Genomic DNA, 19935 nt, shown 5'->3' on the forward strand with positions numbered 1-19935 from the left:
CCCATCCAGATACCCTCCAAGCTCAGATCTGCTTGGCTTTTGAGGTCCGACCAGATCTGGCGCATTCCAAATCCGGGTGATTTGTTTATAGGCTTTGACGGTGATAGTGTTGTTGTTCTTAACAGTTTACATCTCGCAGTAGCTAGATGTTAACTACCTCGCTTGGTATACAGGAGGTGGTGGGTTCGATCCTGACCCTCACGCCTATAAATTTGGAGTTTGCATGTTCTCCCCGTGGTCACGTGGATTTTTCTCCAGGTCCACCGGTTTTTCCTTCCACATTTAGAAACATGCTTCGAGTATTTGGCTGCTATGCATTTGCACGTGATAAGCCACTTCATCGGCCTATCATTGTGGCCAGGTTGCTTCTGAATGTGAGCTACATAGCTCTCGTGAACCTTACTTGGTAAAATAAAATATAATTTACATAGTTAAAAATGTTTCGTAAAAAAAACACTTTTTCAATGCACACACTTGTATTTGCACTTTCGTTATGTTGAATTGTCTATATGCAAGCCACCCACTTTTATTCCGCACATCAAATTTGATTAATTTTGGGGTCAAAACTATTTATTGTCTACTTTTCAGTGCAAATAAAAGTGTGTGCATTGAAAAACGTGTTTTTGTTTACCAAAATTATTGTTTGCATAGCATTGGAGAAAACCGGAGTGCCAAGATCAAACCCATCACACTTCCAAGGACACGATGCTCAAACTTTATACACACACATATCCACAACCTATTTGCTGTACTGTTATATGCCGGCAATTTAGCAGTCCTCCCAATACTTAAAAGGCTCACAACAAGATCCCAATGTGATCAAAGAAATATATCCACGTGCTGATTACAGGTATGCATGTGTGTGTGTGGGAAGTGCCAGTGTAGCGGTTAGCACGCTGCTGCGCTAGGCACCTGGCGACCCGAGTTCGATTCCCGCTCATGGCCAACAACAATGATAGCGATGATCTGAACCAGTCATGGACCTCCCCTAGGTATACTCAGCCTTAAATGAGTACCTGGTGTGTGTAAACATCACCACTGGGAGACAAAGGCCATCCACCCCCTCGTGTGCCGTGTCGTGCCGACCTTCATAGGTGCTCGTGAACAGGACTTTCCCCAACAGTTTGTTCAGGCTATACGGGGTGTCTTTGTGTCGCCTTGTCCGGTGTTGTATATATTGTGATGATTAAAAATAATAAGATAATTTAAAAAATGTTAAAAAACCACAAGACAACTTAGATTAAGGCCACAACAAACAAACATGGCCAAACCAAAAAACTTTTCGAAATCACCAAAATAAAGCCATAAAAGCAATGTAACAGTGATCATAGGAACTGTGACCGAATTTTCACAATAAACGACGTAAACAACATGTACTACCAAACTCTGCAGCCATAGCTGGCTGCATGAGTCACTCCACAACAGCAGGAGCATCAGTCGGAGTATCAACATTTTCCAATGCACCTTTAAGATCAGCACACTAATTCAAAATACAGATCATACTTTGCAGCGATCATCCGGAGCGAAACATTGTATTTTAGGCCACTGAATTGCAGTGGCAGCTAGGGGTGTACAACTCCTCTAGAGCAGTTTTGAGTGAAGATCTCATAGGTAGTGATTCAAGTTGCAGTTTCTTGGCAATAGCATTCCAGACCCTGTCATTATGCAGGTCTCAGGATTCAGATCTTACCGCAGGATACAGTTCCCTTAAATAAGACAATGAATGATGCACGTGTTAGGAAAGAAGCACTCAGACCATTCTTTAATATCAGCAACTTTAATATCAACTTAACCTAACATCCAAAACACATAATCAGAATAGCAACAACAACACTCATACAAATATATGTACTCATCAAACCGTACTGAATTATTTAAAAAAAAATGGTCGAATCTCACGATTACGTGATTAAACGAGAACAGGCAAATACCTCAAAATGGCAATATTCACACGGAATGTGTGCTGGTACATGATTATAAAATGGTTAGAAAGCATCAACGATCGGATCTCACGATCAGGTGGTTAACAGAAAGCAATCCGGCTAATGTATCATGGTAACGCGACAATGCATAAGTCATTATTAGACCTCCTTTGCCAGTACCAAAATATAATAATAGGGGTTTTCCCCTTTTTTCTGGCAACACAACTGAAACCTTTTTACAAGGATTCATGTTTACATCAACCACAATAATTGTGGTCAAAATGCTAAAAAAACACTGATAATGTATGCATTGTCCTTGAAACTGATTGGTCCACACCAGAGACGATGTCACAAAGCTCTGCCCCCCCCCCCCCCCCAAAAAAAAAAACATGCTTCAAATCGCTTTAAACTATTGTCATTGCAGTGCGAATTTAATGTGGCGCTGCGCTCCTGGCCCAGCACACTGCCTGTCAGCCGTTTTTGGAATGGCTTGGTTCGTGAGCGCCCGTTGTTTGCTCACCCTCAGCAGATCACCCCCTGTGCAGCAGTCTGAACGTGTCCACACACACTCTTAACACATTCTCAGCCCCTTCAATAATTGTCAGTCACTGGGCACGACCAATAAAAACTTTTCCAGCCTATAGCTTGGACAATACTTAATGCACCCTCGATTTTGGTGTATGACTCTAATCTTTACTTAACTTCTCACACGTCTTAGCTTAACACAGCATTATATGAAAATCCCTTCGCACAACGCTTATCACAACTCTATGCTTATCACAACTCTTAACTAAGTACAGCACAATTTATCGAAGTCCTTGACTCTGCAAGTGACTCAAAATGTAAATAAAAATATGGAACACCACTTGGCTCCTCTTAGCGACTCGGAGCCTTTGCCTCTGAAAAGCTCCAACGTATGGCTGATTACGAGGACCAGACCCCAGAGTTTGCCTCTGCCAGACTGGTTTGTGTGAACACTTTTACACCCTTTTATTCATTCGGTCAATCTTAGTTCACCTTTTGTTCTGGCTCCCTGGACATCCTAGAGCCAAAGTTATCAGCTCTGCCCTTCTTCCCCCTTTCCCCCAGAGGTCATCCCGAGATAATGAGAATCCTGATGTACTTGGTTGCCCCTGGTGATGTCTTTTGACTCGTAGAAGCTAACCGCTGGGTGTGTGTGTGTGGATTTTGTTTCTTTGCCCCTTCTATTGAGGCTGCTTCACCGAATTCGATTCCTCCTCAATCAATAAAGTTGCAGTTATCTGCTCAGGTTATGATTCCCAACTTAGGTTGACTCATCCTAAATATGAATACCTGCTGCAGCATGCAATGATAGCCACTGGAGAGACAAAGGTGGTCAGGCATGGCTTGTTATGTAGATTTGACAATTTGGTCGTGTAGATTTGACAATTTGAATATATCTAAAAATACCAATTGTTCTGAATGATCCTTAGGTTCATCTCTTCAACCCGAGCTTCCATAATTTCACTTTCATTAAGTTGCACATGCTTAACCCGTCTTAAGACCGTATGTCATAACAGTAATTGTTAATAAGGTCACGTAAAATAGTCACATTAAAACATTCTGGGCCTAGGTTGTTATAACAGAGTACGTAAGTTTACCAAAGTTAACGTTTCATACCATGATGTTTAAGAATATCACAAACGTTGATTGCAAATTTGAACGTTTCAACTTTCCAAACGCCAACACTTGTACAAAGTTAATAGCTCGGGTCTCGAGTTATTTTTGCCATGGTCAGCTTATACAACAGGCGTGCGCTCGTTTGGCCTCCCTATAGCCCTTTCTGACCTCTTTGGTCATTTACTTTTGTGGTCCCGTTTGTTTAAAGATAATTTTTGTTTGTCAAATTGTCATTCGAATGCTAATTCTTTTTGGCTCCTCGCTTTGTTTTTTAAGCTCAGAACACACTGATTTCACAGATATGTCTACGAGGAGCTATTACATTAAAAGTGGGCAATATCACACTTAGTATTCATTTTTGGAAAAAAAGCATATATACAACGCCGAATAAATGAAACGTCCGACTGAACCCCGTGCTCTTGAGTTTGAATTCCATGCGAGTGCTGCGTGGTGTCGTTAAGTGCATGCGTGTGGTTCCCGAGGTACTCTGTTTTAGGCATTCGTGTACGTGGGGTGGTTTAACTTGTCATAGGCGTTCTCCGCAGGCGGCTTCAGAGGCTGCAAAATAAACCAACACGTGCATTCTCCATCATTAGACCTCCTTTGCCAGTACCAAAATATAATAATAGAGTTTTTCCCCTTTTTTTTTTGCAACAAAACTGAAACATTTTTTACAAGGATTCATGTCTGCATTAACCACAATACTTGCATTCAAAATACAAACAAAAAACATACTATGATAATATATGCATTGTCCTTGAAACTGATTGGACCAATCAGTTTCAAGGACAATGCATATCTTATTGGACCCATCAGTTTCAAGAACAATGCATATATTATCATAGTATGTTTTTTGTCTGCATTTTGACTGCAAGTATTGTGGTTAATGCAGACATGAATCCTTGTGAAAAGGTTTCAGTTTTGTTGCCAGAAAAAAGGGGGAAGACCATATTATTACGTGCATTCTCATTTCGAATATGTACAATTTGCAATGATATCAAGTGAAATGTGCGTGTGGGGGTGGCGACTGGTCTTGATTGGTGGGGCCACTGAGCCCGATGCTACAGAGGTCACGTTTCTGATTAAATGCCCACGTGGAGAAATTCTGGATCGTAGCAACAGACTTCGTCGACTCTCATCAACCAATAGGCGGAGGTTTCTTTGGTCCTGCCATAGCAATGTGGAATTGGTACCATTTGACTCAGAGCACCTAATGGACATGCGTACAAAGCCATGCTTTCTATGAGCAGGGAGACGCTTTGACATTTGGCTTTGGCATTCTGTTTATTTCAACAGTCCATAGGATATTATTATATTACCTATTTAAAGTCAAGCTTAGTTAACATTTCACTTGGTGTGTCAAGCTTACCTCGTAGTGCCTACTGGCCTCTTGGTTCGGTGGGCTCTGCAATGAGAGATGTCATGGAAAGCACACGATTATGTGTTGATTTCTACTGCAATGTTCTTTGGAGCAGAAGTGACTTTAAAATAAAATGTTATTAACGCAGTGAGCATTATTCTGAATGTCGTTACAGTGGTGCAATAGTCCACAATGCACAGCAATCCTAGCTTGTCTTGATTAAAACCCCATCTATGCAAAATATTGTAAGCGGCATATGAACTTATCCTGGGCCTCACCTGGTTCAAATCAGACTTAAAAAATAGTTCCTGATTAAACAATTCGGGAGACAAAGGTAGCAGCATTGGCCACTCCATCTTATCGACCTTCGCAGGTGTTCGCATAATTTTTGCTATTAGTCTATGGCAGCTGATTGGAGATTGGTCTATCAAAGTTAAAAGGTCACGCTCCTCTAAAACAGGGGTGGGGAAACTTTTTTCTGCCAAGGGCCATTTGGATATTTATAACATCATTCGCGGGCCATACAAAATTATCAACTTAAAAATTAGCCTGTTATATTTGGTCAAGAATTTAATTAACTCACCCCTAATGTGCTGGGCTGGAACTGCTTCTCTTTGGCGAGGCGTGTGATGTTAGCTGGTATTGATGATATTACTACTCGCAACTACTTTTCTAGGTTTGCTCCTAGATTTATTGAATTTCGAGTCCTGCCTGCGGTTGCCGTGGCAGGGCTAGACTAAATGATTTCGCGGGTCTCATACGGCCCGCGGGCCGGACGTTCCCCACCCCGGCTCTAAAACATACAGAAGTTAACATCGATGCCACTTCTCTGCCATTGATTCTCTCTCGCCGCCAAATATATCAGCCGTTGCGCAGTGAACACTTAACCTGCAAGGTCTGCCCTTACTGCGTATTGGCATCTATCCGGCTTTGGAATCTTCCCCTTGGTTTCTCACCCCCTGCATTGCTCATCAATAAACTGCCCCCTCCATCCTGCACACACGCCCCCACCGATCGCAACCCCCTTGATTGTATAAAACACTTATTTCTCCACAATATAAATTTACAACTTGCTTATCCGATCCTACCGTGAAATTCCCAGTATGTTATGCATGGCACTCAAACTCAAAAGCATGAACACTTGTCACAATGACTAGAGAAACGCATTATAATTAATGAGGTCTTTAGTATGAGACACGGGCTGCAATGAAGCTTTGTTCAATGTGTAACCAGGTAGGATCTAATGGGCATTAGACATTTTTTAATATATCAATATCGATATAACTGCTCGACCCCGAGCTATAAGTATTCTGATACTTGTATTGTCTTTGTACTTTTTGCTTTTGGCGTTTTCTGGTCGAACACTGGTTGTGAGAGAAGGCCACAAAGAAGGCTGTCTCTGGTGTAGGCCAATCAGATTAAAAGATAAGGCTCGTATCATCAGAGCATATTTGTTTGCATGTTTTACCACAAGTTATGTGTGGTTAGTGTAGACTTGATGCCTTGCAGAGGTATCTATTTGGTGTTTGAACATCTTTACACCTCCTGTTTTATTGCCAGGAAGGGTAAACCCTCTTCTAATTTTATCATTTCAGATTGAATTCACCCACCGTTTCAGAAGAATTCATTATTCTCTCATCCAGATGTTGCATGCGGTTCCTAAAAAGAGTGAAGTTTTTTTTTAAATAATGAATTAAAATAGTAAAATCCATGAGTCATTTGAATAGTTATGTAGGAACATCAACTGTACGAGTGGATCATGTTTGTGTCTTCCACAGTGGGGAGGCATACAGTTGATCATCGATTATCCGGCTGCTTCCAACATTATCCGATGGTCCCGGACCGATCCGGCAAGACCGGCAAAATCGCTCCAAAGGCTGTAACCTGTCCAGCAATCAGCACCATGTTCATGACAAAAACAGTAGCTATGCTTGATTCAGTGTCAAATATTGTATACAGTACATTCTACACTGCATACAACTTAAACAGTGAAAATACTGCACGTATTCATGATCAACGTTTTTGGGTTAGATCGCGTTATTTATAAATGTGTCGTAACCCTCCACCACCCGACACGGCCAATCATCAAAAAAGTGTCACGTTGACAAAAGACAAATAGTTCACTACTTTAGCCCACTGGTGTGTTGATTACGACGTTTCGCTGGTAATCGCCATTCTGGCGATTTGCCCGATGATGCTGGATGCAATTACCAGCGAAACGTCGTACTCAAAAACTGCAAATGTTGTGGATTCACTCTTCAACACACCGGTGGGCTAAAGTAGTGAACTATTTGTCTTTTGTCAACGTGACACTTTTTTGCTGATTGGTCGTGTTGGGTGGTGGAGGGTTACGACACATTTATAAATAACGCGATCTAACCCAAAAAACGTTGATTATGAATAATATTGGTCGCAAAAGCCTAAGTGTTATATTGCACGTATACATCATCCCATGCAGAATCTTCGAGATTGGAGTGGTATGTACGGTACACAAAATACGGTAACTTTTTCAGGTTGAATATTTATATTTGTCTATTTGTTTATTCATGCAAATTTCATATCGTAAAACATTTACAACACTAAAAAAACATAGCAACACCTAAAAACATGTCATGCAAGAATGTGCAAAAATAAGATATTTAAAATGAGGATTTAGTGATTATCCGGTGTTTTTTATTTATTATTCGTCGCCCCTCCCCCCGAAACCGCCAGATAATCAATGATCTTCTGTAATTTATTTAGGCAAATAACCCCTGTCAAGTTCTTGACAAACGTTGTTTTGTCATTGTATCACCTGCCATCGCCAACAAAGATTAAAACATTAGTCGAATTGAATGATTATCCAAACACCGTTGAGACATTGTAAATTTCTTTCTACGAAGTCAAGAAAAATCAAGTATGTTTTTTTTGCGTGATATTTGTTAGGTCAGGCTGAAAGACCATAATTTCTCGGTGCACGTGAGAATCGAATTTAGTCACAGGCCTGGTTTCAAACCCTGGATCATCGCAGTGCAAGCTTAATAGTGCTCTGACCTCCAAGCCACTTCGACAAACCTCTCGGTACATTACGTGTCCATATATATTGGTAATTTAAGCCTCCCTGAGTCAATTGGGACACAAATAATTGTGAGAACAACATTTAAATTGAAAACTAATTGTCTAAAATAACTGCTTGTTGTGTTTAACTTGTTGTCCCCACTAACGCACCTCCTATTAGCATGGTTGGCTACGTACGGGGGTCAAAGAAGTTCAACGTACGTCCATTTGGATGAGCTCTCAAAAGTCCAAACCATTGAAAAGCTCCATAATGAGAGGTTTTTGGGTTAGAGCGCATAAATATAAATGTGCCGTTAAACCTGCCACCTCCCGACAACCAATTAGTAAGGTTTGTTACAATGGTTACCATTCGATTACCGTGGCGTTTCACCGGTGATTATGACCGGCATCATCAGGAGACAGCCAGAGTTGTGGAGAAATCCTCCTGCTCTTTTGGTACTTAAATAGAGGGGGGATAAATATGATGTCACTTGCGAGCCAATCAGATGCAAAGATGAGGGGGGTGATAATGTATTCATATAAATTAAAAGGTATCTCTATTATTGGTTGGGTTATTCACAGTTATTTAACGTAATAATGTGCATGCACCTTTAACAGGCTATAAATTACAGTCTACATAAAACTGGCTATCAACCTTTTGCACATACCGATGAGAAGATAATTCTTGAGGCATATTGTAGTATTCAAACGTTTCTGTGCCGCTGCCATAAGGAGCATGATCCAGTTGTAACTCCGTAGTCCGGAGTCGGGATGTCCGGTCGTTGTGCCGCCGCTGCTGCTGCTGTATGAATGGCAAGCGGAGAGAAGTGTGAGCATGAAACCAGTGCAGCTTTTTTAAAAGACATGCTTGGACACATTCTGCAGTGCGCAAATTCAATTGTTTTTTGAGGTGCAGAAGTGTTTCTGGTGTAGAATCGTGTCACTTATGCGTGTCCCTTTCACGGAAACTTACAGTTCCTCGTGGAGCGTTTTGCTGGTAATGTTCACCTTGCCCCGTTCGCCTGCAACAAAGTTTGAATCGTGTGATGTCACCGCCTTGTAGACATAGTTTCCTATTTAATACTGGTAGGAACCTCTTGGTTACACCAGCCCACAGGGGATTATTGTGTCCGTCCGTCGTGCAGGGAGGGGCTGGGTGGGGAGGGAGGGGCTGGGTGGGGAGGGGCTGGGTGGGGAGGGGCTGGGTGGAGAGGGTGGGGCTGGGTGGGGAGGGGCTGGGTGGGGAGGGTGGGGCTGGGTGGGAGGGGTGGGGCTGGGTGGGGAGGGACTGGTCACCCCGTGGTGCCCTTATAAAACTCAACGTTTAACCTACTCACGCCGGCTTGTGCCCGCCCTCACAGTCGGGCATATTTGCGGAATACACCACGCCGCCGTTGACCCTGGCCATTGACCGAGCAACCCAACGTTCCTACCAGCTTTCTCCGCAGGAGGAATGTGTTTACTGTATACATTTTACTTTTATAACTGTCAAGCAATAATAATAATTATCATATAACCAAGTGCATATACTGTATACAGAAAGAGGCGTATGCTTTATCCTATTGCTGTGGAAAATTTTTCGAATCCATACATAGTCGTGGACATGGTCGGCTCTGAGAGATTAAATTCATAAATTTAGTGGGTGATCGGCACTTGGTGCCGATGGGGAGATGGTGCCAGGGTGGCGAGATGTTAACTCCCTCGCCTGGTATGCAGGACGTCGTGGGTTCGATCCCGACCATGACGCCTGCTGTTAATTTGGAGTTTGCGTGTCTCTCTCCCCATGGTCGCGTGGATTGTTCTCTGGGTCCTCTGGTTATTCCCTCCACATTTAGAATCAACATGCGTTTAGAGTTATTTGGCTGCTATAAAATTCCATACGATAAGCCCACTCCATTGAGCTATCATTTGTGATAGCCAGGTCGCTTCTGAAAAAGAGATACAGTGATACCTCGGTTCACGAACGCTTCTGTTTACGAACAACTCGGTTCACGAACAGAAAAGTTCATAAAAATATGCTCCGGTTCACGAACTCCGCTTTGGTTCACGAACAGGAGCTGCGGCCATTTTAATGCTATTTCCAGGCTGTCACATGGTCGTGACTTCCTGTAGGGAGATCGTGGAGAGAAGAAGCGACACAGAAAGAAGTACTGTACTGTACTGTGAAGACACTTTCAGTGACTTTTTGCTTTTTGGTGTGCTTTTTAGCACATACAGTACTGTCTTCTTGGTTCTTTCGGTAAAGTCACGTAGAAGGGAAGTAATAAAATAATAAAAATAAAACATAATAAAACAATTCTCACTGTGAGAGAATTGTTTGTCAGTGAGAATTGTTTTATTATGTTTTATTTTTATTATTTTATTACTTCCCTTCTACGTGACTTTACCGAAAGAACCAAGAAGATGAATCCCTGCAGTCACGAAAGCTTTAAATCGAAATACAGTACTGTACTACTGTACTGTACAATACTGTACTTACTGTATTGTATAGTTCACCCGTTTGAGTGCTTACTGAAGTCATCTCAAGCAAGGTTAGTGTTCTCTCTTTATACATTACTATACTGTACAGTACTAATGTGTATTGTAATTTGTTTCATATTTTTGTGCTTCAAAAACCCAAAAAAAAGGTCAGAATGGATTAACCGGATTTACATTGAACCCTATGGGAAAATGTGCCTCGGTTCACGACCAATTCGGTTCGCGACCAGAGTCAGTTCACGAATTAAGTTCGTGAACCGAGGTATCACTGTATATGGTTCAGTGTTTTTTAAATGACTTCACAGAAGAGTCCTATCGAACAGATTAATGTTGGGTCATCTTTTATATTGTTCCCTTGATATGATTACACGAGTCTATGTGTGGGTTGTATATTGTCTGATGCCTATGCCACGTGTCACTGCGTTGTCAAGTCAAAATCATCATGAGAATATTTATACTGGAGGGAATCCGATTAACTATGAAGCTCTTTTTCACAGATGTACAGTAGGGGCACGGAATAAGAATGTTAAAACAACAAATAGTATAAAAACACGATAGTAGTGCAACGTACAAGAAAGGTGAACAAATCACCCAACACACAAACACAAACAACACTAAACTATCCCCATCCTACCAGGCAAAGCCCACTGAGGTATTAACTTGTTTTTCAGAAGCGACATGACCACCACAAATGATAGCTCAACCAATTTGCCTCATCATTCGGTCATTTATAAGCACCAAAATAATCTAAATATAAGCGCTATCGACGGCTCGCCACATTTTTGCGACATTGTCAACGGGCGAATCCGGGGCGTTTGCGTTTTTTTGCCATCTTCCCGTTCAGGAGAACCACGTGGGGTTGTGGTAATTGAATTCAGATGGGGGTTGCAGTCACATGCGCGCACAAGAAAAAAAGCAATGATAATACATTCTGGAACGAGGAAGTTAATATTTTTACTTAATTGCGAAATTTTGTTTGCCTATAATTCTAATGAATGAGGGTGCAGCTGCTGCTGATGGGATAGCCAATGGGGAATTAGACGGCAGTGGTTATTGGTAAAATCATGAAGCGTATTTAACTGAGAAACAGATTTAGAATGGCGTCACACTGACAGACTGTGCTGAAACTTCTTTCAAGAATTATCAGTCACGTTCCTCCTGAATTGTTTCCGTATCTACAAACATTTTGAAGCTAGGAACTCACGTGACAGGACTCCCTTTCTTGCGGAACCAGAAGCAGTAAACGGCTCCCACCGCGGCCACCAACGCCGTCAGTGGCACTATGGTGGCAACAGCTATGACCCAGGGTTCAACGCCACCATCACCACCATCACAATCACCACCACCTGAAAGACAACAACAACCGGCGTTCATCATCACGGCACTTGTGCCATGTTAAATGCATGGCACCCCTGCTATAGGAATGTGTAAATTCAACCATGGGCTCTGCAGGGCTGTAACTAGGAGATGCCCACCATCTCGCAATGCCCATTTGAGCAGCAGGAGATCACTCGGACTTGGTCATCTCTGGTCTGCTGTGGTGCCTCAGCGCACCGCAGCATCTATCGACGCGAACGAATTGTCTGAGTGTGCGTCTTTCATGCAGACCTGGTCACGTGTCATACTCTTCGGTTTTTTCGGTAAAGTCACGTAGGTAAAAATAAATAATACAAATAAATAATACAAATAATAGAAATAAAATAATTATTTTATAATAGGAAGGTCCATAACGATTGTGAGTGGAGAGGCAGGGACTCTGAAAGCATGAAGAACAACTCAGAGTCCAGGCCTATTCATGGTATCATAGGCCTAGACTATGTCAATAAAGCAGAGATGTAGGTCCTGTTGGAATTCCCTACACCTCTCGTATAGTAGACATATAGAAAATATGGCATCTGTGTTGGACCGCCCTGGCCTGAAACCATATTGGAGCTCTGCAAGCCTCTCCTCAGCGTGCCTGGCAAGGCAACGTGGAATAATCCTTGCCAGGACTCTTCCCGACACACTAGGGATGGAGATTCCTATATAGTTGTTAAAGAGGCAGACCACGAGGGCATCCTTTCAATCCTGCCGAACGCATCCAGTGATCCAGACTGTTATTATCGTGTCATATAGGTCAGTCTACGCACAAACACGACTCTCCCTCAGCAATTCACTTGGGAGATCATGTGTACCCGGTGCTTTTCCTAGTCTCAGACTCTGGATCACTTTCCCTAGTTTCTCAACAAATGGCACTTCAGCCAGCCATTCACAGCAGGTGACTACTTCAAATTTTTGAGACACCGGAGCCTCAGCAGGGTCATCCCCACTTTGTTCCATGGTGTTTTCTGGGCTGAGGGATTTCCCCTCCACCAAGATCTCACAGAAATGCTGAACAAACCTGCAAACCTGATCCTGAGGGTCGCAGATCGGATCACCTTTCTTTTTCCTAAGGATGGTGATAGGTGTGGCGTTGCAAGTTAATTTTTAGATGGAATTAAAGAGTGATTTGTGATCGCGGGCTACAAAGACACATTCCATCTCCTTAGCAGCCCGTGACCACCACTCAACCTTGCAGCACCACAGAGCTCTCAGAACCTCCGAATGAAGGCTGTGGTAAGCCTCCTCATTCTACAACGTGGGATGCTGTAGACGGTTGGAGTGGGTCTGTCGCTCTTTCTCAGCCAGCTGGAGCAATCTCCTCCATCAGCCTAGGTATCTGGGGAGGTTTGGACCAACCACCCAAAACAGCTATTGCAGCTGCACGAGCCACAGTCCTAAACCTCACCCATTTCTCCTCAGCATCAGGAGGAGGGGGGGACGTTGCTAATCCGAGTTGCAACCGATGATGAAATTCTTGCTTTCAACATTCATCAGCTAGCTGAGATCATGCCACTGTTAGTTTGAATGGGGTCCTAGATGGACACCCACCACCGGAGTCGAAGAATGGCAGGCGCATCTTACAGATGACAAGCTTAAATTCTAGATTTGAAGTTTTCGTGACTGCAAGGATTCATACTCTTTGGTTTTTTCGGTAAAGTCACGTAGTTAAAAATAAATTAAAAATAAATGAAAAAACAACTAAATTAAATCACGACGTTTCGGAGGCAACACAAGCTTCCATCTTCAGGTGCAAGGCAGTTAAAGTTTAACTTGGTTAATGACATCCTTCCAATGATTGCTCAATTTGAATCCATCCTCTCGGTTAAAATTATGTCTATGTTTGTATATCTGGATGGCTTTATGGACAAATCTTTGGTAGTATATAGGAGGCTTGCAGAGTACCTTGGTATCGGAGAACACAATGTCATGAGAACCAGCAGTATTATAACAGTGGTCAGCCATGGCCAAATAATTCGTCCTGCCATGTTTCAAATCTGACTTGCTCGCGAATGCGATCAGAAATATGTCGTTTCGTTTGCCCAATATAACAATCCCCACAGGTGCAACTCAGTTTGTAGACACCAAGGTACTGTAAATCAGGAATGACATCCTTTACGGATGGGATCAGATCACGGATCTTGTGTACTGTACTGAATCGGACCTGAATCTTGTGTTTGTTCAGAATTTTGGAAATCTTTTTGGTGACGCCTGCTATGTATGGCAATGTAATGATTTTGATCGGAGTCTCAAGGGGTTGTTTCTCCACGTTGGGAGAAACAGCTTGGCGGATAGCACGGTCCGAGTATCCGTTCATCTTGAGGGCCAGATGTACATGTTCCAATTCACTGGCCAGGTGGTGTGTGTCAGAGATGCAGTGGGCCCTTTGGTATAGTGTTTTGATGAGGGGATTATTTTGTGCCGGATGATGTTGGGAATCAGGCTTCAGGTAAGAATTTATGTGGGTGGCCTTCCTATAGACAGAATGTCCAAAATAGCCATTGGGCCTCCTCTCAAACAGAACATCCAGGAATGGTAGCTTGCCATCCTTCTCCACTTCCATGGTGAATTTGATGGATGGGTGTATGGAGTTGATGTGGTCTAGAAATTGGTTAAATGCTGGGAGGCCATGTGGCCAAATGACGAAAGTATCATCCACGTATCTCTTCCACAGGGAAGGACGCAGAGTGGATGTCTGGATGGCGTCTGTTTCTCCATGAAAACATTAGCTATCACTGGTGATAAGGGGGAACCCATAGGGGTGCCCTAATTTTGTTTGTAGAAGGTACCATTCCAGGTGAAGTACGTGTTGGTGAGGCAGTGCCTAACCAGTGCAGGGACATCAGGGTTCAGTCCATGTTGGACTAAGTCTTCAATTATTGTTATGGTGTCAGGCACTGGATCCTTGGTGAACAGAGAGACCACATCAAAGCTGACGAAGACATCATCAGTAGACAGTACAATGTCCTTGATTAGAGAGACCAAGTGAATTGAGTTAAGTACTGCTGAGGTGGTCTTGCCAGTGAAGGTAAGCAGAGTATCCAACAGAAAACGGGCCAGTTTGTAGGTAGGTGAGTTGATTGTGGACACGATGGGCCGTAGTGGGGTACCTTCTTTATGGATCTTGGGAAGCCCATAGAATCTGGGAGGTCTCGCAGCCGAGGGTTTCAGGGAGAGACGTTTGATTGGTTCGATTAGGGAAGTCGAACTAGTGATGATCTTGTTGGTTTTAGTAGTTAGGCTATTAGTCGGATCTCTATTGATTTTGGAGTAGCTGCCATCATTGAGTAGGTCCTGGATTTTGTTGTTGTATGAGTTTTTATCCATGATGACAGTGGCATTGCCCTTGTCGGCCGAGAGGATGACTATGTCATCCCTCTTTTTCAAATTTGCGAGTTCAGAACGTTCGTTTTTACTGATGTTGCTAACGGGTTTCTTAGCATTCTTGAGGATAGTGGCTATTTCAGCTTCCGTAACGTCCATTTGGATGTGTCCTAAGCATTTGAGGGCTACATCGACATGGGAGATTATATCCTCTACTGGTATATGTTTAAGGGTAACTACGAAATTCACCCTTTAGCTAGTATCGTTTTTAGATTGTCAGAGATCGGGATGTTACTCTGATTGATAACGATCTTGTTAACATCTAGCTTTGTAATGCGTAGCTCTGGTTTCTTCTTTGCTAAGAGGTTGAATTTAGCAATCAGGTTAGCTTTACATTTGGTTGACAGAGAATCAGCAGAGGAGCCTGTCATGTTGTCAACATGGTCCCAATCGGAAGGGGACATTTTTTGTGTTAACATTAAATGTGATTGTAAGAGAATCTTGTCTAGATTATCGAGTTCAAATCTGAGTAATCTTATTGTCTCTAAGATTAGTGATAGGCAGCTTTAAACAGAATCCGTTTAGCGTTCGGTGAAGACACAGCAGCAGATGTAAGTGTGAAAGCGATGGGTATTACCTTGTTATCGCGGCATCTCTTGAGGAAGGTTAGCGTCTCGATAAGCTGTGAATTCTTGTCTCGTCTGTTAAAAACTCTACCAGAAAAGTGGAAATCCTCCCCGTAGAGGGCATTAATTCTAGATTTGAAGTTTTCGTGACTGCAAGGATTCATACTCTTTGGTTGTTTCGGTAAAGTCACGTACTGTAGTTAAAAATAAAATTAAAATAAATGAAAAAAACAACTAAATTAAATCACGACGTTTCGGAGGCAACACAAGCTTCCGTCTTCAGGTGGAACCGTCACAGAAAAATTACTGTATCAAGTGAAGAGAGCTCTAAGAGACACGAGATTATATATAGATTCAGAGGTGGGGGAGAGGAGCCAGGATAGGACGCGGGGGGGGGGGGGGATAAGCTGGTGACATATTTTTTTATGATGCAGGAGATGGCCAGTAAGTTAAAACGGGGGCGGAATTTAAGCTGGACAAAATAGATGATAAGTTAAGCCGCCTTTTGTTATGCTGCAGGGGATTAGGAGGATTAGGAGGAGGTTAACTGGTTAAGGGAGGAGGTTAAGCTGGGGGAGGAGGAGGGGAGTAGGAGTACGGATGGCCCGAGGGCAAGCCGTGTGGAGTCGGGGGAGGAAAGTTAAGCTAATAAACTGGTTGCCTTGCAGTATACTGCAGTAAACAACAAGGTTGCTGTAGCGTAGAGTATAGTGTTGTAGTGTATTGTGGAGTGTATAATAGTGTAATCTATAGTAGTCTATATATTGTATAGTGCAGTGTAGAGATACACAAACATAGACTTAGCTTAAACCGAGAGGATGGATTCAAATTGAGGAATCATTGGAAGGATGTTATTAACCAAAACCTAAACTCCTCCCCCAGCTTAACCTCCTCCCCTAACCTCCTAATCTTCCTAATTCCCTGAAGCATAACAAAAGGCGGCTTAACTTAGCTTCCCTTTTGTTCAGCTTAAATTCCGCCCCCGTTTTAACTCACTGGCCATCTCCTGCATTATAAAAAATGATGTCCCCAGCTTATCCCCCCCTCCGCGGCCTATCCTGGCTCCCCCCCCCCCCCCCTCTTAACCAATATATAATCTCGTGTCTCTCAGAGCTCTCTTCACTTGATATAGTAATTTTGCTGTGACGGTTCCACCTGAAGACGGAAGCTTGTGTTGCCTCCGAAACGTCGTGATTTAATTTAGTTGTTTTTTCATTTATTTGTATTTTATTTTTTAACTACGTGACTTTACCGAAAAAACCAAAGAGTATAGATAACAAGCTGATGGTCAGTGGGCAGATCAACTCCACGGTAGGTCCTGGTGTGAAGGACATGGGACCACATCCCCTGTTCCGTGACTATGTAGTCCAGCAGATGTTCTTTCTTGCATCTGGCGTAGATCCATGATGTGTTGTGGAAGCGTGGATGCCAGAACAGCATTAGTAATTACAAGCCCATGGGCTGCACAGAAATCTAGCAGTCTTCTACCCTTGTTACTGAGCTGATATGGCCCATGCTTTCCAATCACTCCAGCCCAAGGGCCAACGTCATGACCCACTCAGACATTAAGGTAACCAAACAGAGATTGTCTTATAGATTCACCCCTGCTATAGGAATGTGTAATTTCGACCACTGGCTCTCCAAGGCTGTAACTAGGAAATGCACATCGCCTCTCAATGCTAATTTGAGCAGAAGGAGATCGCTTTGACTTGGTAATCTCTGGTCTGCCTCAGTGCACCGCAGCATCTCATGACGTGACTGAATTGTCTCAGTGTGCATCTTCATACAGACCTGGTGATGTGTCGTCTCGTCGCAGTCTCTGGTGGTCATTCACGCTCAATGGATATTCAAGCTATCTCCGACGAAAATAAAATGAACCACTTCATTGATAAATAATTGTATTAGCCTCATTAAGGAAATGAACACTGCTTATTTATTAAACTCACCGAGCACGATGAGGTTGATCTTCACCTCCTTATTCCCTGACGTCGTCATGAATCTGCAGATGTAGGTACCGCTGTCGGAGGTGCTCAGATTACTGATTGTGATGGAGGCATCTTTAATTCCGTATCGAACGAAAGTCAGTCGCCATGAGAACTCACTATCAAAGTGAAAACTAGTATGATCATTCTGGCGAGTTGCTAAGTTCATAAGCCCTTGGTTTGTTTCCTTTGCCCATAATATCTGGGAGACGTTCGCACTTCCCTTGTAGACGCAGCCCAGTCTAACGTCTCCTCCACCCCGACCGGATGCTTCACTGTTATGGTCGATCTCCGATTTAATATTCTGGACACCTGTATCGGCAAAGAGACAAAGACAGAGATCCAGCGCGTAGACTTAGTGAATTGTTTTGGTTAAGTGTTGTGAGTGAGCGAGCGCCTACGAAGGGCAGCATGGCGCATTAGGAGAGTGGTATGGTCATTCCAGATTGCTGACTTGAAAACCAAGGCTTAAAGATTGACTACTGCCCTCACACATCCATTATACATTCCTTGTAAGAAATTCAGAGATGCTCAAACCAAAGAATTGAACCCAGAACCTCATCTGTGCTGACTCAGTGTATCTACCATGGCCATTATTAACCCCTTACAAAGGGATGGGGTGGTAGTGGTATCGTGGTTAGTATGCTGTGCTATAAATCCAGCAACCTGAGTTCAATTCCAAACCAGTCCTTGGATCCCGACAACTCCCATTCCTCAATCTGCAGCAAACCAAACCCACCTAGTTACCCCTCCACCCCTCACCATCTCACCTACAACAACCGCCATTCGCCACTAAGTGGCAGGGACATCACCACGACGCTTGTGCCAGGCCATGTGCACCTTGAGGCCACGTGAAGTGTCAAACGCCCGCTGGCAGGAGGTCACTGGGCAGACCCAGGTGCCACGGGTCGACTGACTGAGATGACCGAGATGACTGGCTAATGCACCACTTGTGCCCCCTACTGTGCCAACTTGCTGTGCTTTAGCCACCCGGCGCTCTGCTCGTTGTTGTGAGCGTCGCTCCTCCGCCCTCCGTTGTTGTTGGAGGGCGACTGCCTCGAACTGCCCAGTAGCGTCTTTCACGAGCCTCCTCCACAGAGGCCGGTCTTGACACCGCTGGTACCAGTCATCGGCAAGTCCACTTACTGTAGCTCCACGTCATCCTGTACCACATCACTCCATCTCTTCTCTAGCTGGTACTGCGCCCGTTTAGACCCTCGATCCGGTCGAACAAAAGCTCTTTAGGCATGCGGTGGCTTGGCATGCGGGCTACATGACCCAGCCAACGCAGCCTTGCCTGCCGGAGGAGCTCACCGATGGGACTTTGCCCAGATCTTTCAATGATTTGTGAGCTCCTCACACAATCCAGCCTGGTTAAACCCAGGATGGATCGTAGGCAGGCCAGCCTAAATGTTTCTAACCGGCAAAGATGCTCCATTAGGGGGGTCCACGTTTTGCAAGCGTAGAGACGGGAGGAAATCACTGTGGCCGAGAAGACGTGAAGCTTCGTGCAGAGCGACAGACCAGTTAGCTTCCACACAGCATTACGCAACCAATGAAAGATATTGCCGCTCGACTGATTCGGAGTGAGACCTCTGCTGTTAAACAGGAGCCGGTCATAAGCACACTGACCAGGTATGGGAAACTCTCCACTCTATCCACAACTGCCCCATCACCGATTGGGAGTTGTGGGGGTGGAGTATCCGATGGTACAAAATACCCAGGCAGGTGCTTAGTTTTGGTGCAGCTGATGGTTAGGCCCCACCTCTTAGTGGCACGCACCAGTCTCAGCAGCAGCAGCGTCTCCAACTCCTCCTCTGAATGACCAGCTATTACCAAATTATCGGCATACATAACGTGGTTGACTAATAGGGAGCCATCCCTTGATCGTACCCGGGCATCGAACAGCCTCCCATTTTATCTGTACCAAGTGGAAATTCCCCCGGTACAGCTATTGAAGGCTTCACGAACTACGAGGTCAAAATAGATGTTCAATAATGTGGGAGCCAGAGGACATCCCTGTCGCACTCCAAGGTGTACAGGGAATGGCTCTGACTCCCGGCCACGTAGTTTTACCCGGGCCCGCTCACCATCATGAAGGTCCTTAATGATCGTGAGCAGCGGGTCAGGGACTCCGAAAGCATGAAGAACAACTCAGAGCCCAGGCCTACTGATGGTATCATAGGCCTTGACCAGGTCAATAAAGC

General features: G+C 43.9%; 1 protein-coding gene across 4 annotated transcripts in view; it reads right to left on the reverse strand.

The window, feature by feature from the left end:
- Nucleotides 1-1893: 1893 nt before the first annotated feature.
- The window catches only part of LOC133358485 (hemicentin-1-like), a 30654-nt gene continuing 12612 nt past the window's right edge, over nucleotides 1894-19935 (reverse strand). For 3 of the 4 annotated variants that reach the window (XM_061576816.1, XM_061576817.1, XM_061576818.1), the window contains 7 exons: nucleotides 17693-18040; nucleotides 11642-11783; nucleotides 8933-8981; nucleotides 8628-8761; nucleotides 6534-6582; nucleotides 4933-4968; nucleotides 1894-4121 (listed from right to left, as the gene is read on the reverse strand). In XM_061576816.1, the coding sequence (XP_061432800.1) occupies nucleotides 4056-4121; nucleotides 4933-4968; nucleotides 6534-6582; nucleotides 8628-8761; nucleotides 8933-8981; nucleotides 11642-11783; nucleotides 17693-18040 (824 nt within the window). In that variant the 3' untranslated portion in view covers nucleotides 1894-4055. Of the gene's footprint in view, nucleotides 4122-4932; nucleotides 4969-6533; nucleotides 6583-8627; nucleotides 8762-8932; nucleotides 8982-11641; nucleotides 12823-17692; nucleotides 18041-19935 lie in introns of those variants that run through there. The other variant, XM_061576819.1, reaches the window with a different exon arrangement.

The sequence above is a fragment of the Lethenteron reissneri genome, chromosome 62 (assembly GCF_015708825.2).
Source record: "Lethenteron reissneri isolate LAM-NWPU_2019-01 chromosome 62, ASM1570882v1, whole genome shotgun sequence".
NCBI classification, from domain to species: Eukaryota; Metazoa; Chordata; class Hyperoartia; order Petromyzontiformes; family Petromyzontidae; genus Lethenteron; species Lethenteron reissneri.